The 20,466-nt window shown below is 45.9% G+C and overlaps 1 protein-coding gene and 1 long non-coding RNA gene across 7 annotated transcripts in view; one reads left to right on the top strand and one right to left on the bottom strand.

The window, feature by feature from the left end:
- Positions 1-20,466, top strand: part of DNAJB6 (DnaJ heat shock protein family (Hsp40) member B6) — a 76,596-nt gene that overhangs the window by 12,977 nt on the left and 43,153 nt on the right. For 3 of the 6 annotated variants that reach the window (XM_032244883.1, XM_032244881.1, XM_032244878.1), the window contains exons 2-5: positions 2,997-3,087; positions 6,244-6,353; positions 9,323-9,382; positions 10,164-10,277. In XM_032244883.1, coding sequence (XP_032100774.1) covers positions 3,023-3,087; positions 6,244-6,353; positions 9,323-9,382; positions 10,164-10,277 — 349 coding nt within the window. In that variant the 5' untranslated portion in view covers positions 2,997-3,022. Of the gene's footprint in view, positions 1-2,996; positions 3,088-6,243; positions 6,354-9,322; positions 9,383-10,157; positions 10,278-20,466 lie in introns of all 6 variants that reach the window. The other 3 variants (XM_032244880.1, XM_032244879.1, XM_032244882.1) reach the window with 2 other exon arrangements.
- On the bottom strand, positions 12,178-20,352 carry LOC116527778. Its single transcript, XR_004258730.1, has 3 exons — positions 20,342-20,352; positions 16,023-16,031; positions 12,178-12,257 (listed from the first exon to the last, which is right to left on the bottom strand). It is a non-coding gene; the product is annotated as an uncharacterized LOC116527778 (long non-coding RNA).

Genomic DNA, 20,466 nt, shown 5'->3' with positions numbered 1-20,466 from the left:
TGTAGAGACGGGGTTTCACCTTGTTGACCAGGATGGTCTCGATCTCTTGACCTCGTGATCCACCCGCCTCGGCCTCCCAAAGTGCTGGGATTACAGGCGTGAGCCACCGTGCCCGGCAAGTCATCTTTAATCTTAATTTATTTTTAAATTTTGTGTTTATTTTTTGGAGACAGGATCTCACTTTCACCCAGGCTGGAGTGCTGTGGCACAACCGCAAACTGATCTCTAGCTCCTGGGCTCAAGCAGTCCTCCAAAGTACTTTGGTCTCACCAAGTGCTGGGATTACAGGTGTGTGCCACCATGCCCAGTCAGTATCTGCACATTTATAAGCTGATGTCTGTGAAGGCAGAGGGCAGGATGAAATTAGAGGCTGCTGTTGGTCAGGGTAAGGGATACTGATGCTGTCGAAGATAGAGAACAGTGAATGAATTTGAGGTTATTTCAGAGGTAGACTCGGCAGGACTTTGTGATTAATTTGTGTCTGTGCTGAGTGTAGTTGGCGAAAGTGAACATTTCAGAGTCAGGCACCTTGGACTTCAAGGTAGAATTTACTAGAAAAAGACCAGGTGTGTATGGAGTGGGGAGGATTAAGAGTTAAATTTTGGGCTGGGCGCGGTGGTTCACGCCTGTAATCCCAGCACTTTGGGCGGCCGAGGCAGGTGGATCACGAGGTCAAGAGATCGAGACCATCCTGGTCAACATGGTGAAACCCCGTCTCTACTGAAAATACAAAAAATCAGCTGGGCATGGTGGCACACGCCTGTAATCCCAGCTACTCAGGAGACTGAGGCAGGAGAATTGCCTGAACCCAGGAGGCGGAGGTTGCGGTGAGCCGAGATCGCGCCATAGCACTCCAGCCTGGGTAACAAGAGTGAAACTCCATCTCAAAAAATAAAAGTTAAATTTTGGTCGTGTTCTATTTGGGGTGTCTGCTGGACATCCAAGTGGCTGTGTCAAGTAGTCATCTGTCTATTTGTGTCTGAAGTGCTCAGGAGAGGCCTGAGTTCGGAGCTCACATTTGAGACTCATTGCTTAAATCAATGATTTTTACGTAATGGGAAAGGGTGAAAACCCCCATGTAGGATGAGAGTTGGCCTTGAGCCTTTAGTGTTTCCTCAGTTTCTTCAGTGGGCTAGGAGAGGGGCAAAAGCTGGTGATGGGAGTCAGAAGTCGGACAAAGAGAGCTGGGAAACGTCTGTGGGGGGTGGTGCTGTGGGTTTTTTAATGATCTTACAGAACAGTGTCAAGTGGCAGGCAGTGGGGGAGGTGCTGCAGGACTTGGGGGAGAGTCCAGGCAGGTAGTGGAGCAGGTAAGGGTAAGCAGTGCAGGAGGAGTGTAGAGGTGAGGGTGTCTACTCCAGGGGGTGGCTCTCAGTACTGCCTTGTGCTTTCCTTGTTGGGTAGCCTACGTTTAGTAGGAAAACTAGTCATTTGATGAAGTGCTGCTTGAATACCAGGTGCTGTTAGTGGATGCTGCACATGCATGACAGAGCAGGCTTTCAGGGAGTTTTTGTTGAAGTAAATCACAGCATTCACCAGCTGACGATGCGACCCTGACCCACACCCACATTCTCACCTCTGTCCTCGCTGCCTTGGGGTGTCTTTCTTCTGTTACCGCCACCACATGCACAAACCCAGGCACACAAGTGCGGACAGAAGATGAGCTGTTTGGACTTGCGAGGGCCTGTATGCTTGGCGTGTGGCACATTGAATGGCCTCTTGCTCTATGTGCTCAGAGGGGATGATCCAGATGTCTGGCATTGGAAGATTGGTACTGAGATTTCTGCTCTGGTTCTGTTAGAGTGGATTAACAGCTTCCCCCTCTGTTGTTTCTGTTAGGTACTGCCGCTGGCGTCACTGCCAAAATGCCACCTCGGATCCTTGGCAGCAAACCAGAGCTCGAGTGAAAATAACCTTGCTTAGTCACTCAGCTTAGAGAGTGAGGGAGTGGGGGAGACTTGAAGAAATGCTGGCTTTCCTGCTGCTTGTTGGCTGCCCTGCTTTGTGTGCTGTGGCTGATGGGCAGGTTTTTAGTTCCTGAAAGATAGAAGATTGCAGTGTTCCTTACTTATGGGAATCGACTCCTGTCTTTTCTCTGTAGACTGGTAGGACTGGTGTGGCTTGAATCCTTTATGCTGCTGTGTCATTCTAACTACCAGGGAGGAAACCTTTCATAATTGGGTGTTCCTTACCGTGTAACCTATTACACGAAAGAGTCTCTAGTGTTTTATACTGAGTATTTCCAAATGGAGTGGAAAGAACTGTACAGTGGTATACCCTTAGACACATTCTCCAATTAATAGTTTATCTTTGCTCAGTTACGTATCCAGTAATGCTGATAACGTAACGTTGGAGTAATTGAAAGAAAACAAGAACCATACAGTTTATTTCTAAGTTGTGTGTTTTTTTCTTTTTCTTTTTTTTTTAAATGGAGTCTCCCTTTGTAGCCCAGGCTGGCTGGAGTGCAATGGCATGATCTCGGCTCATTGCAACCTCTGCCTCCTGGGTTCAAACGATTCTCCTGCCTCAGCCCCCTTAGTAGCTGGGATTACAGGCCTGTGCCACCACGACTGGCTAATTTTCATTAGTAGAAAGGGGATTTCACCATGTTGGTTGGGCTGGTCTCGAACTTCTGACCTTGTGATGTGCCAACCTAAGCCTCCCAAAGTGCTGGGATTAACAGGTGTGAGCCATCGCACTTGACCTGTTTTATTTTTGAGACAGTCTCGCTCTGTCGCCCAGGCAGTTGGTGTGATGTCCGTTTACTGCAGCTTCCACCTCCTGGGTTAGAAGGGTCTGTGATGAATCTGGGAAACAGTTCCCAGACAAGGTCTTCCAGCATGCTAGTGTGGTTAGCTAGTGGAAGTTCCCTCTGTAAGGCCAGTAGGTGCTGAAGTGATACCACTCCCTCCTCCCTCCCCACAGCCATCCCACTGCCATGACCTGCCCATCCGCAGCAGCCTTGTCACTGACCGACCACCTGTTTTTACTTGCAGGACCTATTCCAACAACCTCTTGAAACATGGTGGATTACTATGAAGTTCTAGGCGTACAGAGACATGCCTCACCCGAGGATATTAAAAAGGCGTAAGTAATATTATTTCTGAGGTAATACATCTGCACAGTGGTACATTGGTAATTGAGTAGTGTAACTTTTTCTATTGCCTATGAAGATGGCTTTTAATGTAGTGTGTAGCAGTCTTTGCCACATAGTTTAATCGGACAGCAATTAACAAGGAACGTTTGCAGTCTAGGTCTGGGCGTTGCCCTTAATTAGTCATTCACTGGGATTCTATCGAAGTCGATTAAAAAGTTACTGAGGATATGACATGATCACAAACATCTTTTATATTGGAGTTTGACATGGAGCTGACTTGGTACTCTTGAGTACCCCTTTCCAGGTAGGGGCCCAGAGTAGAGCACTTGAACTTTTTTGGTGTGATTGTTGGGCTCCAGCCTATGCTGTTGGAGTCCCTTCTGATTCACATGAAAGTTTGAGAGCTGCACCACTGCCTGTTAGACCAGTATCTATCTGTATGACCAGGGCCTGGCTCACGTGAGGAGGGCAGTTCCAGCCACAGAAGGCTCTCATGGTAACCTCAGTCTGTTTAATTTAATGAGGTGTCAACTCTGAATGTAAAGTGTAAAGCAAAGAAGTCATGAAATAGATGTTAGATTTTAACATAGCTAGAGAGCAGTTAGCTGGAATAGTTGGAACCAGCTTTAAAAAAATAGATAATAAATAATGAAGTCCATACTACTAGATTTAGTGGGTCTGAAGATAGAATTAACTTTTTTGGGGGCCAAATAGTTCATTTTGCTTAGTTTTTAATTTTAATTAAAAAAAAAAAAAAAAAAAGACTGAGTCTCACTTGTTGCCCAGGCTGGTCTCAAACTCCTGGGCTCAAGTGATCCTCTCGCCTTGGCCTCCCAGATTGCTGCAATTATAGACATGAGCTACTGTGCCTTAGCTGAGATAGTTCATTTTAAAATGCTAAATTGCTGAGTGCAATGGCTCACGCCTGTAATCCCAACACTTTGGGAGGCTGAAGTGGGAGGATCATGAGATCAGGAGATCGAGACCATCCTGGCTAATATGGTGAAACCCCATTTCTACTAAAAATACAAAAAATTAGCCGGGCATGGTGGCACGCACCTGCAGTCCTAGCTACTTGGGAGGCTGAGGCAGGAGAATCACTTGAACCCAGGAGGCAGAGGTTGCAGTGAGCCAAGATGATGCCACTGTACTCCAGCCTGGGCGACAGAGCGAGAGTCCATCTCAATAAAATAAAATGCAAATTATGGCCAGGTAAATGGCTCACACCTCTAATCCCAGCACTTTGGGACACGTAGGTGGGAGGGTCACTCAAGCCCAGGGGTTTGAGACCAGCCTGGGCAACAAAATAAGATACTGTCTTTACAAAAAAAAATAAAATAGTTGGGCATGGTGGTATATGCCTGTAGTCCCAGCTACTCCAGAGGCCGAGGCAGGAGAATTGCTTGAGCCCAGGAGGTTGAGGCTACAGTGAGCCATGTTCATGCCATTGCACTCTGGCTTGGGTGACCGAGCCAAGACTCTTTCTCAAAGCCAAGTCAGGCTGACTGCTCTTTGGCAGAGCTGATGTTGCTTGCAGAGTCTTTGAAACCTCTGCCAAGGAACCTAGTAGAAGCAGCCCACTGAGGAGAGGCCAGGCAGACCCTGCTGCTGTCAGCAGTGGAGTGAGGTTTTCCACACTGTGAGGAGGCCTGTGCTGCACACCATAGGCCCACACTGTTCTTATCAATAGTGTCAACAGCCAGTGATACTTGACAGATCATAGAATGAAGACAGCTGGAAATACTTGGCTCCTCTTGAATAAGCTAATGCATGTATTAGTCCGTTTTTATGCTGTAGATAAAGACATACCTGAGACTGGGAAGAAAAGGATGTTTAATTTGATTTACGGTTCTACATGCTGGGAAGGTCTTATAATCATGGCGGTGGGTGAAAGGCACTTTCTACATGGTGGCAGCAAGAGAGAATGAGGAAGAAGCAAAAGTGGAAACCCCTGATAAACCCATTAGATCTTGGGAGACTTAATCCACAAGAATAGCACGGGAAAGACCAGCCCCCATGATTCAGTTACCTTCCCACTAAACCTCATCAGTGGATAAAGATAATACTTGCACAGTACTTTCAGTAACTGATGGAAATTATGTACCTTTATAATGGTTTGCAGTGGCACAATCTTGGCTCACTGCAACCTTGGCCTCCCGGATTCAAGCAGTTCTCCTGCCTTAGCCTCCTGAGAGTTGGGGTTACAGGCACGTGCTTCCACATCCAGCTTTTTGTATTTTTAGTAGAGATGGGGTTTCGCCATGTTGGCCAGGCTGGTCTCAACTTCTGACCTCAGGTGATCTGCCTGCCTCGGCCTCCCAAAGTGCTGAGAGTACAGGTGTGAGCCACTGGACCTGGCCTTTTTTTTTTTTGTATTTAAATGACATGCAGTTATTTAGCCATTGGAACTCTGCAGCTGACTATGACTTTAGTCATAGAATCTTTGTAGAAGTTTGTGTTTTAACTCTGTTTAGATCTTGAATCTGGCACAGAGGGCTGTTTGAAAGATCCTGCAGTCCTGGCCTGTTTGGTGGCAGGTGACTCACCTTGGGCACACAGATCAGCTGAGTAGTGGGCTGGCTGAGAAAGTAGGGTCCTTGGAATCTGAACGTAGAAGGGTAGGGATGGTGATGTTGGATCCTACTGCTCAGTGACCCAGGCCTTTCTGTCACATGCTCGCTCAGTCTCCTCACTGTCAGGCCATCTTGTGGATACCGTGATCTTCGTTTTTCTCTCTCTAGAGGTTTGTATTATGCTATCAGGATTTTGTTTTTTACACTTATTTAATGAGTATTTTCACAATTTTAATTTTGAGACAGGGTCTTGTTCTGTTGCCCAGGCTGGACTGCAGTGGTGTGATCATAGCTTATTGTAGCCTAGAACTCCTGACCTCAAGCAGTCGTCACACCTGAGTTTCTGGAGTAGCTGGGTCTATCTGTGGCTGTACGCCATCACGCCTGGCTATCTGGATTTTAGAACTTCTGTGTATTTCATTCTAGAGGAAAGGGAGGTTTTACAACTAAAACCGGTATTCGTCTTACCAGTTGGCAGCTCTGAAGCCATTCTCCTGGTTCATTATGTTAGTTTCAAAAACATAGTTGATTTCTGGATTTAGAATGTGATAAGTATCCTTTATTCTTTTCAAGATATCGGAAACTGGCACTGAAGTGGCACCCAGATAAAAATCCTGAGAATAAAGAAGAAGCAGAGAGAAAATTCAAACAAGTGGCAGAGGCGTATGAGGTGCTGTCAGATGGTGAGTGACACTGGGCTGCTCAAGGACTCTGAGTGGTCACGCCAGGATGAGGAGCAGGTGTGGGATCCTCCTCAGGGCTGGCACAGTATGGATCAAGTGACTTGTTAATGGCAGATGGGTTTTGGGCCCCCCGAATGTCTTTGCTTTTCTTGTGAAGATTTGACTTGATTTAGGTCACCACAAGGGCTGAGGAGCGAGCCCCAGGGCTTCTAGCAGTTTCTCTTAGGATGGCTGTTTGCTTTTTTTTTATTCTTCTTTTGCTCACCTTTAACTGTCTTGATCGAGTTATAAGGATGGCTGTTTTCAAACAGGACTAGCTACCCCGGGTCTGATGAACCCAGGAGAGAGGAGGTTGCAAGACTCAGGCCACTGTGCATGTGGTGTGCTTGCCCTATTGTTGGTGTGTGATCCTTCTGCCCTTGCTCACCCCACGGGCTTAAACAATACTGTGCCAGTGGAGTTAGCTTCACTACTTCAGAGGACGTCTTAGGTTCACAAAAAGAGGGGATGGAACATACAGTTAAAATTTAGATTTCAGATTTCAGGCCTGTCTTCCCCACCTAGGTCTGGAGCAGAGGTGTTGTATGTTACTGGAAGTCCGATCCATTGACCTGGTTCACATGTGGGTGAGGGGTCAGAGGTCACTTGTCACCTAGTCGGGGTTGCATGGGGCCTGGGGTGGGGGGAGCAGTGACAGAACTGGAAAGCCACAGGATGCCCGGTCAGCTGGAGAGGGATTTTATAAAGTTAGGAATGCATTAACTGGACCCTGGAACTGTGGGTACTTGGTTAAGTGTATCTGAGTATGGTCAAGTGATCGGCCCTTATTTACAACAAATTTTTTCTTTTTTTAAAAGAAGGAACCCAATTTAAGTTTGCCACCTTCAACATTTACCAGCCTGGCTTTCTCTGGTGACACTATTGCCCGCCTCTTTGTTTTAGAGGAAATCCCAGATATTTTACTTCAAAAATGTGAAAAGGCATAAAACAGTGATATTTGGAATCTTCATGAAATGTGGCATTTAAGATCATGAGCTGTTGAGCTTAAACTGTTGATTGGAAAGTTTTATTTATTTTATTTTTAAAGAGAGAGGCTCTTGCCATGTTGCCCAGGGAGGCCTTGAATTCCTGGGCTGAGGTGATCCTCCTCCACAAAGCACTGTTGCGCCAGGCTTGTCGCCTTGGGTTGTGTGCTGGATTGACAGAGGAGAGCACAGGCCTCAGGGTTGCCATCTTGGTCTTTGGTCCTTGGTGTTGGTGTGTGCTAATTCACTACTGCCAGATGCAGGATTTCAGGGACCAGTAACATTAAGAAAAGTGAGGACTAAACTAAAGCTTCATATTTGATAGAGCACCTTTAAACTACCATACTAAAAAAAGTCTCTTGGTGTTTTTTTTTTTTGGAGGGGAGGGGGCATGGGGTGTATTTTTCATGTCCTTTTAGGCAGCCATGGGTCCCAGCTGGAGTTACATAGTCATTTTTCTTGCCGTGGCACTGGCTACCTGAACCTGCTTGTAAGTGGTTTGTTTCTAAGTGTGTATTCCCATTTTGTGGAAGATGAGATTTTCTTTTACTTTTTAAAAATTGAGAAGGGGTCTCACTCGGTCATCCAGGCTGGAATGCAATGGCATGATCACAGGTAACTGCAGTATTGCTCTCCCAGGCTCAAGCAGTTGTCCCATTGCTTCCTGAGTAGCTGGGACCCACAGGTAGGTGTCACTGTGGCCGGCTAACTTTTTTGTATTTTGATTAGAGATGGGATTTTGCTACCCAGGCTGGTCTTGAACTCCTCGGCTTAAGCAATCCACCTACCTTGGCCACTCAGTGTGTTGGGATTACAGGTGTTAGCCGCTGTGTCCAGCCTGTGAGATTTTTAAGGAACTCAGATGGTGTCATGTCAGAGTTCCAGTGCTTCTAATGTCATTCTTTTTGTTGGGGAGTTTCAGTAGACTTTGGAATGTAAGTGTGAAGACTGTCGGTGGAGAGTGGCGTGCTAGCCCTAGGCCGTGCATCTGGGTGGTCCTTTGGAGGGTGAATGAGCCTGTAGGGCGTTGGATGGCTCCTTTCTGGCACATCTACTTTCTGCCACTTGCCTAGGCCCTGGCACGTTTCTTTGTGTACTGCAGATGTGGTCCTCTAATTGGGGTTTTGTAGTAAGACAGTGAGCTTGTATGGTTTATTCCAACCATATTGTACTTGGTTGTGTGATTTTTTCTTTTTCCTTTTTTCTTTTTTTTTTTTTTAAAGATGGGGTTTCACCATGATGGCCAGGCTGGTCTTGAACTCCTGACCTCAGGTGATCCACCCACCTCAGCCTCCCAAAGTGCTAGGATTACAGGCGTGAGCCCAGCAGTTGTGTGATTTTAATGTAGCATGCCTGGGCTCTGTGGGCAATAGAGTGAAAAGTTATCTAATGGAATAAATTTGTTTTTCTTTTTCGGAGACAGAATCTTGCTCTGTCACCCAGGCTGGAGTACAGTGGGGTGATCTTGGCTCATTGCAACTTCTGTCTCCTGGGTTCAAGCAATTTTCCTGCCTCAGCCTTCTGAATAGCTGGGATTATGGACACACGCCACCATGCCTGGCTGATTTTTGTATTTTTAGAAGAGACGGGGTTTCACCATGTTGTCCAGGCTGGTCTCAAACTACTGATCTCTCTAAGGTGATCTGCCTGTCTTGGTCTCCCAGATTGCTGCGATTACAGGCGTGAGCCACTGCTCCTGGCCGTAAATATTTAAATAACTTGTTTAAAAAAATTCAACAAACTTAATTTTTTTTTGAATTGTTTTTCAGGAGGGAGGTACAGAAAGTTTTCCCTCTTGTTTCCTTTTGTTTTAAAGAAAGGGGGGCCATACTCCTTAAATTTAATTGTAAAACCTTGAAAACTGATTTACAACTTGGGAAATACTTTATTGAATCAGAGGTTTAAAAGGAACTTGGACTTATTGACTTTCCTTTAAATTTTTAGCTAAGAAACGGGACATCTATGATAAATACGGCAAAGAAGGATTAAATGGTGGAGGAGGAGGTATGTATGTACATGACTTTTTCTTTGAAGACAAAAGGTCTTGGCAAGTTGAGTTTGTCTGTAAATCATGTCTTTTGGTAAGAGTCTTATCAGTAAATAGAGATGCAACCTAGAAAGTGGGCTGAACTGGGGAGAGGACAGAGAAATTGATAGCATTTTAAAATCTTAGTGAGACTAGAAGTATATGTTGATGTACTTCCTGTAGATAGGAAATAATTTGTTACCATACTGCAGTATATCGTGGACAGACACCCTTAGATCAGTACTTGACATGATGTCAAAATACCCTGAGGGTTTAAAGAGCAGATTTTCCTGGAAAGCTAAAATAATGACCTTGTGGGGCCTGGACTTTCGTGTTTGTCTCTAAAAGTTTGCATGGTCTCTGGGCTGTGACCAGCCTCCCCAGGGGTCTTTGGGAAATTTTTGCTCCAAACCTGGCCACATGGCAGCTTCTGCGGCTCCAGGAGGTCAGTTGTCAAAGTGGATGCAGATACTCGTGGTCTTCATAAACCTTCATAACAAATCATAGAAGTGGTGTGTAACATTATATGCCCATCATGGATTTAGAGATGGCTAAGAGCAGTGTCGAAGTGGCCACCGCTGCACTCACTTATCGTCAGCTCTGGGCACACTCACTTTGTCAGTATAGGGCTCATGTTTTGAACTTTAGAGAACCCCAAGTTTATGAAATATTTTTGTTTTCTATTAGGTGTCAACAAAGAATTTTTTGCCTGCAAAATGCCAAAATTCATGAACTAAAAGCTGTATTGTATTTGTGCAGGTGGTGGAATTCATTTTGACAGTCCATTTGAATTTGGCTTCACATTCCGAAACCCAGATGATGTCTTCAGGGAATTTTTTGGTGGAAGGGACCCATTTTCATTTGACTTCTTCGGTAAGTTAATTGCGTGGGTTGACTTGATGTGTGTCCATGAGCCAAGTGAGGGTTTAGTAACGGCCTTTCTGTTGAATTTACATGGTATTATTTAAAACAGCATTGGACTAGCCTGGGCAACATGGTGAAACCTTGTCTATACAAAAAGAACACAAAACATTAGCTGAGCGTGGTGGCGTGTGCCGGTGGTCCCAGCTCCTTGGGAGGCTGAGGTGGGAGGATCTCATGAGCTTGGGAGGTCGAGATTGGGCCACTGTACTTCAGCCTGGGTGACAGAGCAAGACCTTTTCTGAAGAAAAAGCAGCACAGGAGCTTTAAAATCTTTTTCTTCTTCCTCTTTGAAAATTTGTTTTGAATTTATAACTTGAAAAATTAGAATAATACAGGGCTTAATATACTTTTTTTTTTTTTGAGACGGAGTTTCGCTCTTGTTACCCAGGCTGGAGTGCAATGGCGCGATCTCGGCTCACCGCAACCTCCGCCTCCTGGGTTCAGGCAATTCTTCTGCCTCAGCCTCCTGAGTAGCTGGGATTACAGGCACGCGCCACCATGCCCAGCTAATTTTTTGTAGTTTTAGTAGAGATGGGGTTTCACCGTGTTGACCAGGATGGTCTCGATCTCTTGACCTCGTGATCCACCTGCCTCGGCCTCCCAAAGTACTGGGATTACAGGCGTGAGCCACCGCGCCTGGCTTTATTTGTTATATATGGCCCTGCTTGCTTTTGTCCTCAGGTGAGACACAGTGGTAGGGCATTGGTGCTAGCGTCTTGAAAATGTTGTTTCCCATTGAATGCCTATTTGTGTGTGAATTTGCCACCTCATATTCCTATTAAAATCATTAAGCATCATAGTCCTGTCTGCAAGACCTTTCATCTGTAAACATTGTGGTGTGTGAGGAGCGTTGAGTTCACAGTTTGCGGAAAGAAAGGCACCTCTGGAGCAACACTGCGGAAGCCTTCGCTGAGGAGAGCAGTTTTGTTAAGGGAGACGGTGCTGCTCAGCTGCTGTTTGATTGTAGGGAGATGGATTTCTTATCAGTGGCATCTCAGTCCTGATGCCTGGTCCTGTGCTTTGGTGGCGTGTCTTGGGCACAGTTTGGGTCAGGCACTTCGTTAGCTGTCTGCTGTTAGAGCCTTCTCAACCACTGGGATGGGGCTTTCTGTGTGGTGCACTTCTGCAGCCATTTTTGTCTTTTGACTCATTGAGAGGGAAACAAATTGTGTGTTTATCTCCTTTATTGCCTGGAGCATGGGTGAAGAAACTGAACAACACCTGCAACCCCCCAGGAGGGAAAGAGAAAAGCCTCTATGTTTACAGAAAATATACAGGAGACAAATGGGGCCCCGCCTGCCATGGGCATGCAGAGGAATAATCACTCCCATATCTGGTAGGTCTTTGGCCTTTTACATGGTGCAGTTCTTCGGTTTATCTCAAATGGGGATTCAAAGAGGTTGCCCTTACAGCTTATTACGTATGGGCTGGCGGCTTGAAGTGAACCCCTTTCTGAGGGAGGAAAGACAGTCAGTGCCCCCAAGGATTTTCAGGGAAAATGGAGCAACTGAAGCTAAGCAGGGGATTTCACATTAGGGGGCCGGGAGACTGGGCTGCTCATCGCTGAAGCACATTTGCTGTAATCATCGCTGCCATCAGCAGAGACAGCAGGAGAAAGAGCCATGTTTACTTCGTTCATCTACCCTCACAGGCGAGAAATCTCTAAGAAAAGTAACTTACAGATCGATCTCTGTCTTAAAAATGACCTTTGCATCTTGTTACAGTCTTCAGCAAACTGCGTTTGTTGATCTGCAGGACAGGGCGCTGTTGAAGTCCTGTGTTCTGACCATGAGTCTCATGGTGACCAAGCAGGGAAAAAGGCCTGCTCTTCCGACTCCATGGTTTACATTCTAGGGCACAGGCGGTGAGACAGGCTGTCCTCTCAACGGCTGAGACCAGGCGCCTTCAACAGGCCTTTTCTTAACGTTACTTTTTTTTTTTTTTTTTTGAGACGGAGTTTCGCTCTTGTTACCCAGGCTGGAGTGCAATGGCGCGATCTCGGCTCACCGCAACCTCCGCCTCCTGGGTTCAGGCAATTCTCCTGCCTCAGCTTCCTGAGTAGCTGGGATTACAGGCACGCACCACCATGCCCAGCTAATTTTTTTTTGTATTTTTAGTAGAGACGGGGTTTCACCGTGTTGACCAGGATGGTCTCGATTTCTTGACCTCGTGATCCACCTGCCTCAGCCTCCCAAAGTGCTGGGATTACAGGCTTGAGCCACCGCGCCCGGCCGGAAAATTTCATAAGCGGTAGGCCAATTTGAATTAGGGTAATTTATTTATTTATTTATTTATTTTGATGAACATATTCCTCCCCATTTAGGGTAATTTATTACAGGACCCTGTTGCTCGGTTAAATGATGTCCTAAGATAGCAGAGAAAAGGGACCTGATAATAGTGTGTTTTGATCCCATTAGTCAGAGCAGGCGTTACCATCTGGGAAAAGCCTGTGGGTTGAACGTCATATCTTTTTTTTATATTCTTACCTTGGAAAGCCAAAGCCAACCTTTAAGGTTTCCAGAGAGGCCTTTGATTTGAGCAGTGCAGCACGTTTTCCTTTGTAAAGGATCACTCTGCTACAGTTGATGCTCTGTGGCAATAGTGGAGGAATTCTGCAGGACATGGAACCAAGGGAAGCAGACGTTTTGGAGGAAGGGCGAGTTCATTGAGGATAGTAACTTGGTCTTCCAAATTGTGATTAAATGATGGTAGTGAGTCAGTCAGTTTACACTCTCCCAAGGTTCCAGGAAGTGGCCATTGAGGTCGTGGAGCCTAGTGAAAGAGTTAGTAGAGCTGCCCGAGATGGAGGAGGCTGCAGAAGACAGCCCCAATGAGGAGAGCAGTGAGGCCTTGGTTGTGATACCTAGCGAGGACCTGGCAGTCCCTAGTGAGGATGAGTCCAGCACAGGATATAGCCGGGGCCTGGGTGAGCCCCCCAGAGAGGAGTGTGAGGAGCTGCTGAACGAGGAGGAGCACAGCGGGCCAGAGCCAGGGGCGCTGCCAGCCCCACGATAAAGTGTCAAGGAGCTCCCCGGGCTGGACTGACTTAGTGTATATCTAAAATAAAATGGTTTTCTAGTGCTTCGTTACTGTCCTTGGCCAGATGACCTTTAGCTGCCTTGGAGATAGAACTGAAGAAGCAAGAGAGGGGTGTGGCAGCCCTGAAGCACAGGCCTGCGGTCTCGTAGGCTCTTTCCCTAAAAGCCAGAGCACAGACCTTGAAGGCAGCCTTGGGTCTTTGAGTTTGATCCGTGTGACAAACTGGGGACTTAAACAACCAAAATGTGTTATCTCCTAGTCCTGGAGGCTGGCCACGTGAGACCCAGGTGTCACAGCATGGGTTGCTTCTGTGGCTGAGGGGTGTCCCGCTCCAGGCCCCTCCCCAGCTGTTCTCTCCCCGCATTTGCAGGTGGGTGGCCCATCCAGTCTTCACATCATCTCCTTTGTGGCTGTGTCTCTGTGTCCATTGATTCAGTGTTTCAGAGACCGGGTCTCACTGGGTTGCCAGGCTGGCCTTGAACCCCTGGGCTGAAGCAATCTTCCTTTCTTAGCCTCCCAAGGAACCAACTGCAGGCATGACCTACCATGCCCAGCCACAAGTTAATTCCCCCTTTTTTTCATAAGGACATCATTTATATTGGATTAGTACCCACTTCAGTGATCTTAACTTTATAATCTACCAAGTCTCTATTTCCAAGTAAGGTCACAGTCACAGGTGCTAGGGATTAGGACTCGAATGTGTTTTTTGGGGGTCCATGATTCAACCTTTTATTTTTTTGGGGGGGACCATGACTCAACCTTCAAACATATTTCTTTTTTTTAAACAATTTATTATACTTTTAAGTTCTGGGGTACATGTGCAGATCGTGCAGGTTTGTTACATAGGTATACATGTTCCATGGTGGTTGGCTGCATCCATTACCCCATCATCTACATTAGGTATTTTTCCTAATGGTGTCTCTCCCCTGTCCTCCCATCACCCGCTGCTATTCCTCCCCTAGCTGCCTACGCCCCGGCCCCGGTATGTGATAAACATCGTATTTCTAACAGTTAGGTAGATTTTTGTGTTAGTCTGTGCAATTTACAACCAAACAGCAAATTTTGAAAGGTGAAAGGAGGAGGAAACTTTAAAGTTAGACTTTTTTTTTTTTTTTTCCCCCCTGAGGTAGTGTTTCATGTCACCCAGGCTGGAGTATCAAGGGGTGATCTCAGCTCACTACAGCCTGTGCCTTCCAGGTTCAAGCAATTCTCTTGCTTCAGCCTCCGAAGTAGCTGGAATTGCAGGTGCACACCACCATGCCCAGCTAATTTTTGTATTTTTGGCAGAGATGGGGTTTCCCCATGTTGGCCAGGCTGGTCTCGCTCCTGACCTCAGGTGATCCCTTCACTCCAGCCTCCCAAAGTGCTGGGATTACAGGCTTGAGCCACTGTGCCTGGCCGAAGTTAGGCACGTGTCAAGTGCAGATATGGGAGTGGCACAGTAGATGGGATCGATGTGTACTTGTGACATGCACCCACTGTCATATGGTGCTACAGAGGTTTGTCGTGAGTGTTCTTTGATTACTTAAGCACAGAGTTCATATGCATGCACACCTATACATAGGTCACTTAGAAGAAGTTAAGGAGTCTTTTAAAATACACATAAAAACATCACATATTGGCCGGGCGCGGTGGCTCATGCCTGTAATCCCAGCACTTTGGGAGGCCGAGGCGGGTGGATCACGAGGTCAAGAGATCGAGACCATCCTGGTCAACGTGGTGAAACCCCGTCTCTACTAAAAATACAAAAAATTAGCTGGGTATGGTGGTGCATGCCTGTAATCCCAGCTACTCAGGAGGCTGAGGCAGGAGAATTGCCTGAACCCAGGAGGCGGAGGTTGCGGTGAGCTGAGATCGCGCCATTGCACTCCAGCCTGGGTAACATGAGTGAAACTCCGTCTCAAAAAAAAAAAACCAAAAAAACACATCACACATTAAGCTGGGTATGGTGGTGTGCCTCTGTAATGCCAGCTACTGGGGAGGTTGAGGTAGGGGATTCCTTGAGCCCAGGAGTTTGAGTCCAGCCTAGGAAAAACAGTGAGACTCCATTTCTGAGACTGGTTTCTGGCTGAAATTGTTGGAACCATCCTTGTGTGTAACAAAGAGCTACGTCGTGGCTGTAAAGCAGCGGGCAGTCCTGCCCACACGCTCTTCCTGTCATCTGCTGAGAGTTTCTTGGAGAACACGCCAAACTTATGTATGGTTGTGTGCATATTTGAGAACTCTTCATGTTGAGATGGAGCTGTTTTTTGGAAGTATTTCATTTTTTTGAGATGGAGTCTCTGTCGCCTGGGCTGCAGTACAGTGGCATCATCTCAGCACACTGCAATCTCTGCCTTCTCAGTTCAAGTGATTCTCCTGCCTCAGCCTCCCAAGTGGCTGGGATTACAGGCATGCACCACCACACCTGGCTAATTTTTGTATTTTTAGTAGAGATGGGATTTCACCATGTTGGTGGCCAGGCTGGTCTCAAACTCTCAACCTCAGGCGATCCACCCATTTTGGCCTTCCAGAGTGCTGGGATTACAGGTGTGAACCACCGTGCCAGACCCTTCACTTTTACTTAAAATCCTGGCAGTTGAGGATGGGTGCCGTGTTAGTGATTTGCAGCTTCTTTTGAGCTGTTTTTCAGTACATACTTGGTAATTTCAGGACCTTTGTTTTCTCTGACCTCCTCCCTTAAATAGGTAGAGGAAGTGGTTCCTTGAAATGGTCATTTTGAGAATTTCTCTGCTGTGAGAACTGAGGCTCTGGCTACTACTTTAGGAAGCTCGAACCATGCCATAAGATTTCGTGTGCAGTGTTCAGATCATCCGTCAACTGTGCTGTGATTTCTGTGGTGTTTCCTCCCCTGTATTTTGTGGTATTGGCCCCTGGCCCCCTTGCAGTACTTTGTATAGTGTTTGGTTCACATTGTTGGCATGACAGTCACCTGAGCAGGAGATGGCCCGAGCCCTTTGTAGGTTTGTGGGTATTTGCATTATCTGTTTCCTGTGGGATTATGGTCCCTGGTGGATTTGTGGACAGCTCCAGAGGTTGAGGTAATTGCTGCGTCCTTAGTGCTCTCAGGAGGAGATGTTCTGGGACTGTAGGTTGAAGATGTAGGGAGAGTAGTTTAAGCTTGAGGCTGCAGCCAGAGCTGATACAGTGTTGAGCTTTTTTTTAAATTATTTTTTAAATAGAGACCGGGTTTCACCATGTTGGCCAGGATGATCTCGATCTCTTCGTCTCGTGATCCACCCGTCTCGGCCTCCCAAAGTGCTGGGATTACAGGCGTGAGCCACTGCGACCGGTCCACAGTGTTGAGCTTTGACGGGTCTGGGAAATACCGGCATCCATAGGAAGTATGATAGTGTAGGGGATAGTGAGGTGGACAGTGTGGTGGTGGAGGAAATCGGCCATTTGAGAGTAGGGGTTGGAGAAGAGCCCGGAGCCTGCTGCTCTTCTGGTGGTTTCTTCTCTGAGGAATGAGGACTGTGGTTGGGAAGACACCCATTGGTCCTGACGCCAGGGTTCCTCATCTCATGACAGGCCTCTAGTGTTTGAAATAGAATAATTTAAATCAGTGTATTTTGGATTCTTTGACTTGGATAGACTTTTGTAACTTTTGGGAAACAGAATGCTCTAACCAGTCCTAGGATGTAACTAGAAAACATACTTGTGATAAAAAACAATTGTCTGGGAATCTGAAAATGGTGGTGTACATTTAACAAATACGATATGCCCGCTGTTCAGTGCAGGCACTATTCTAGGTGTGGGTTTGGCAGTGGAGAGAAACCCTGAAGCCCTGTTCCCCAGAGCATGCAGTTCAGGGTGAAGCTCCAGCCGTGTCATTTGCTCCCATCGCTGTATTCCAGATTCCTAACAGTTATGTTATTTGCTACTTCTGAAAATGTCAGTGACATCATTCAAAACACATGAGTTGTAACAAAGAGTGCCTGGTTTTGAGGAGTTGGGAGAGCAGAGAAAGTGTGTCTTTCATGGTTGGCCTTTGACTCTTAAGTGCTGTTTCTTTTTGAAGGCTGCTGTCAAGGTTAGCTTTGGAACTCCAGGAGAGAGTGACGTATTTTCCTTGATTTAAAATAGCCATGATGCTTTTCAATTTTGTTTTGCTGTCATTTTTTTGTTCTAACTTTTCTGTGCACTTGGGGAATTGATAATGTGAGGGCTGAAGTCATTGCAGCAGGCCTCTCCTGGGCTGTGTTTGTGGTTTCTGAAATGTCTACCTTGGGCACATGGTGGGAGTGTGCTGAGGAGGGGGCGAGCTGAGTTCTGTCCTGCACTGCTGCTGCTGTGAGCTGCTGTGAGATTAAAGTGGCTGCTGGGAGTCTGCTTCTCTTCCTTGTTAGGCTGTTAATGTTCTGTCAGGTTCTCACACTCTTTAAAGCTCAAAGAAAACGTGTGGGTTTAAAACATCTTCTGCACTTAACGTTCTTTAAGTCTGTATGTGTGTAAATGTTTGTTAAAGTGTTTTGTGGTCAGTTTTCTCAGCACTGTTCAGTTCATTGCATATATTCTTTTTGGTCATAAATTTGTGACTGTTCTTGGATTGTCAGTTAGTTTAGTATCTTGTTAATGTCTTGCCCTCCCTTTTTTAAATTGCATTTTAGGTTTTGGGGTACATGTGAAGGACATGCAAGATTGTTGCATAGGTACACACATGGCAGTGTCATGTGCTGCTTTCCTCCTCATCACCTGTATTTGGCATTTCTCCCTATGCTATCTCTCCCCAACTCCCCATCCCCTGCTGTCCCTCCCGTTTCCCCCCTACAGACCCCAGTGTGATGCTCCCCTCCCTGTGTCCATGTGTTCTCATTGTTCAACACCCACCTATGAGTGAGAACATGCGATGTTTCTGTTCTTGTGTCAGTTTGCTGAGAATGATGGTTTCCAGGATCATCCATGTTCCCTACAAAGGACACGAACTCATCGTTTTTGATGGCCGCATAGTATTCCATGGTGTATATGTGCCACATTTTCCCTGTCCAGTCTATCATCGATGGGCATTTGGGCTGGTTCCAGGTCTTTGCTATTGTAAACAGTGCTGCAGTGAATATTCGTGTACATGTGTCCTTATAGTAGAACGATTTATAATCCTTTGGATATATACCCAGTAATGGGATTGCTGGGTCAAATGGAATTTCTATGTCTAGGTCGTTGAGGAATTGCCACACTGTCTTCCACAATGGTTGAACTAGTTTACACTCCCACCAACAGTGTAGAAGTGTTCCTATTTCTCCACATCCTCTCCAGCATCTGTTGTCTCCAGATTTTTTTTTTTTTTTTTTTTTTGAGACGGAGTTTCACTCATGTTACCCAGGCTGGAGTGCAGTGGTGCGATCTCGGCTCATCGCAACCTCCGCCTCCTGGGTTCAGTCAATCCTCCTGCCTCAACCTCCTGAGTAGCTGGGATTACAGGCATGCACCAGTATGCCCAGCTAACGTTTTGTATTTTTAGTAGAGACGGGGTTTCACCGTGTTGACCAGGATGGTCTCGATCTCTTGACCTCGTGATCCACCCGCCTCGGCCTCCCAAAGTGCTGGGATTACAGGCTTGAGCCACAGTGCCTGGCGTCTCCAGATTTTTTAATGATCACCATTCTAACTGGCGTGAGGTGGTATCTCAATGTAGTTTTGATTTGCATTTCTCTAATGACCAGTGATGATGAGCATTTTTTCATATGTTTGTTGGTCTTATGTATGTCTTCTTTTGTAAAGTGTCTGTTCATATCCTTCACCCATTTTTGAATTGGCTTGTTTTTTTCTTGTAAATCTGTTTTAGTTCTTTGTAGATTCTGGATATAAGCCCTTTGTCATATGTGTAGACTGCAAAAATGTTTTCCCATTCTGTTGGGTGCTGATTCACTCTAATGAGTGTTTTTTTTGCCATGCAGAAGCTGTGGAGTTTGATTAGGTCCCATTTGTCTATTTTGGCTTTTGTTGCCAGTGCTTTTGGTGTTTTGGTCGTGAAGCCCTTGCCTATGCCTATGGTCCTGAATGGTTTTGCCTATATTTTCTTCTAGGGTTTTTATGGCGTTAGGTCTTATGTTTGTTTTTAATCCATCTGAAGTTAATTTTAGTGTAAGGTGTCAGGAAGGGGTCAAGTTTCTGCTTTCTGCACATGATTAGCCAGTATTCCCAACACCATTTATTAAACAGGGACTCCTTTCCCCATTGCTTGTTTTTGTCAGGTTTGTGAAAGATCAGATGGTTGTAGATGTGTGGCGTTGTCTCTGAGGCCTCTGTTCTGTTCCATTGGTCTATATCTCTGTTTTGGTACCAGTACCGTGTTGTTTTGATTACTGTAGCTTTGTATAGTTTGAAATCTGGTAGTGTGATACCTTCCGCTTTGTTCTTTTTGTTTAGAATTGGCTTGGCTATGCAGGCTCTCTTTTGGTCCCATACGAAATTTAAGGTGGTTTTTTCGAGTTCTGTGAAGAAGGTCATTGGTAGCTTGATGGGGATAGCGCTGAATCTGTAAATTACTTTGGGCAGTATGGCCATTTTCACGATATTGATTTTTCCTAACCATGAACATGGAATGTTTCTCCATCTGTTTGAGTCCTCTCTTATTTCATTGAGCAGTGGTTTGGAGTTCTCCTTGAAGAGGTCCTTTACGTTCCTTGTTAGTTGTATTCCTAGGTATTTTATTCTCTTGGTAGCAGTTGTGAATGGCAGTTCATTCTTGATTTGGCTTTGTCTGTTACTGGTGTATAGGAATGCTTGTGATTTCTGCACATTGATTTTGTATCCTGAGACTGCTGAAGTCGCGTATCAGTATCAGGAGATTTTGGGCTGAGACGATGGGGTCTTTTAGATACACAATCATGTCGTCTGCAAATAGAGACAATTTGACTTCCTCCTTTCCTATTTGAATGCCCTTTATTTCTTTTCTTGCCTGATTGCTCTGGCTAGAACTTCTAGTACTATGTTGAATAGGAGTGGTGAGAGAGGGCATTCTTGTCTAGTGCCACATTTCAAGGGGAATGCTTCCAGCTTTTGCCCATTCAGTATGATATTGGCTGTTGTTTTGTCATAAATAGCTTTTATTATTTTGAGATACGTTCCGTCAATACCTAGCTTATTGAGGGTTTTTAGC

Source organism: Sapajus apella, unplaced genomic scaffold, assembly GCF_009761245.1.
Source record: "Sapajus apella isolate SASKATOON/1434 unplaced genomic scaffold, GSC_monkey_1.0 scaffold56, whole genome shotgun sequence".
Taxonomy (NCBI): Eukaryota; Metazoa; Chordata; class Mammalia; order Primates; family Cebidae; genus Sapajus; species Sapajus apella.
Note: the sequence above shows the minus strand (reverse complement) of the source record. Positions and strands in the feature narration are given on the sequence as shown.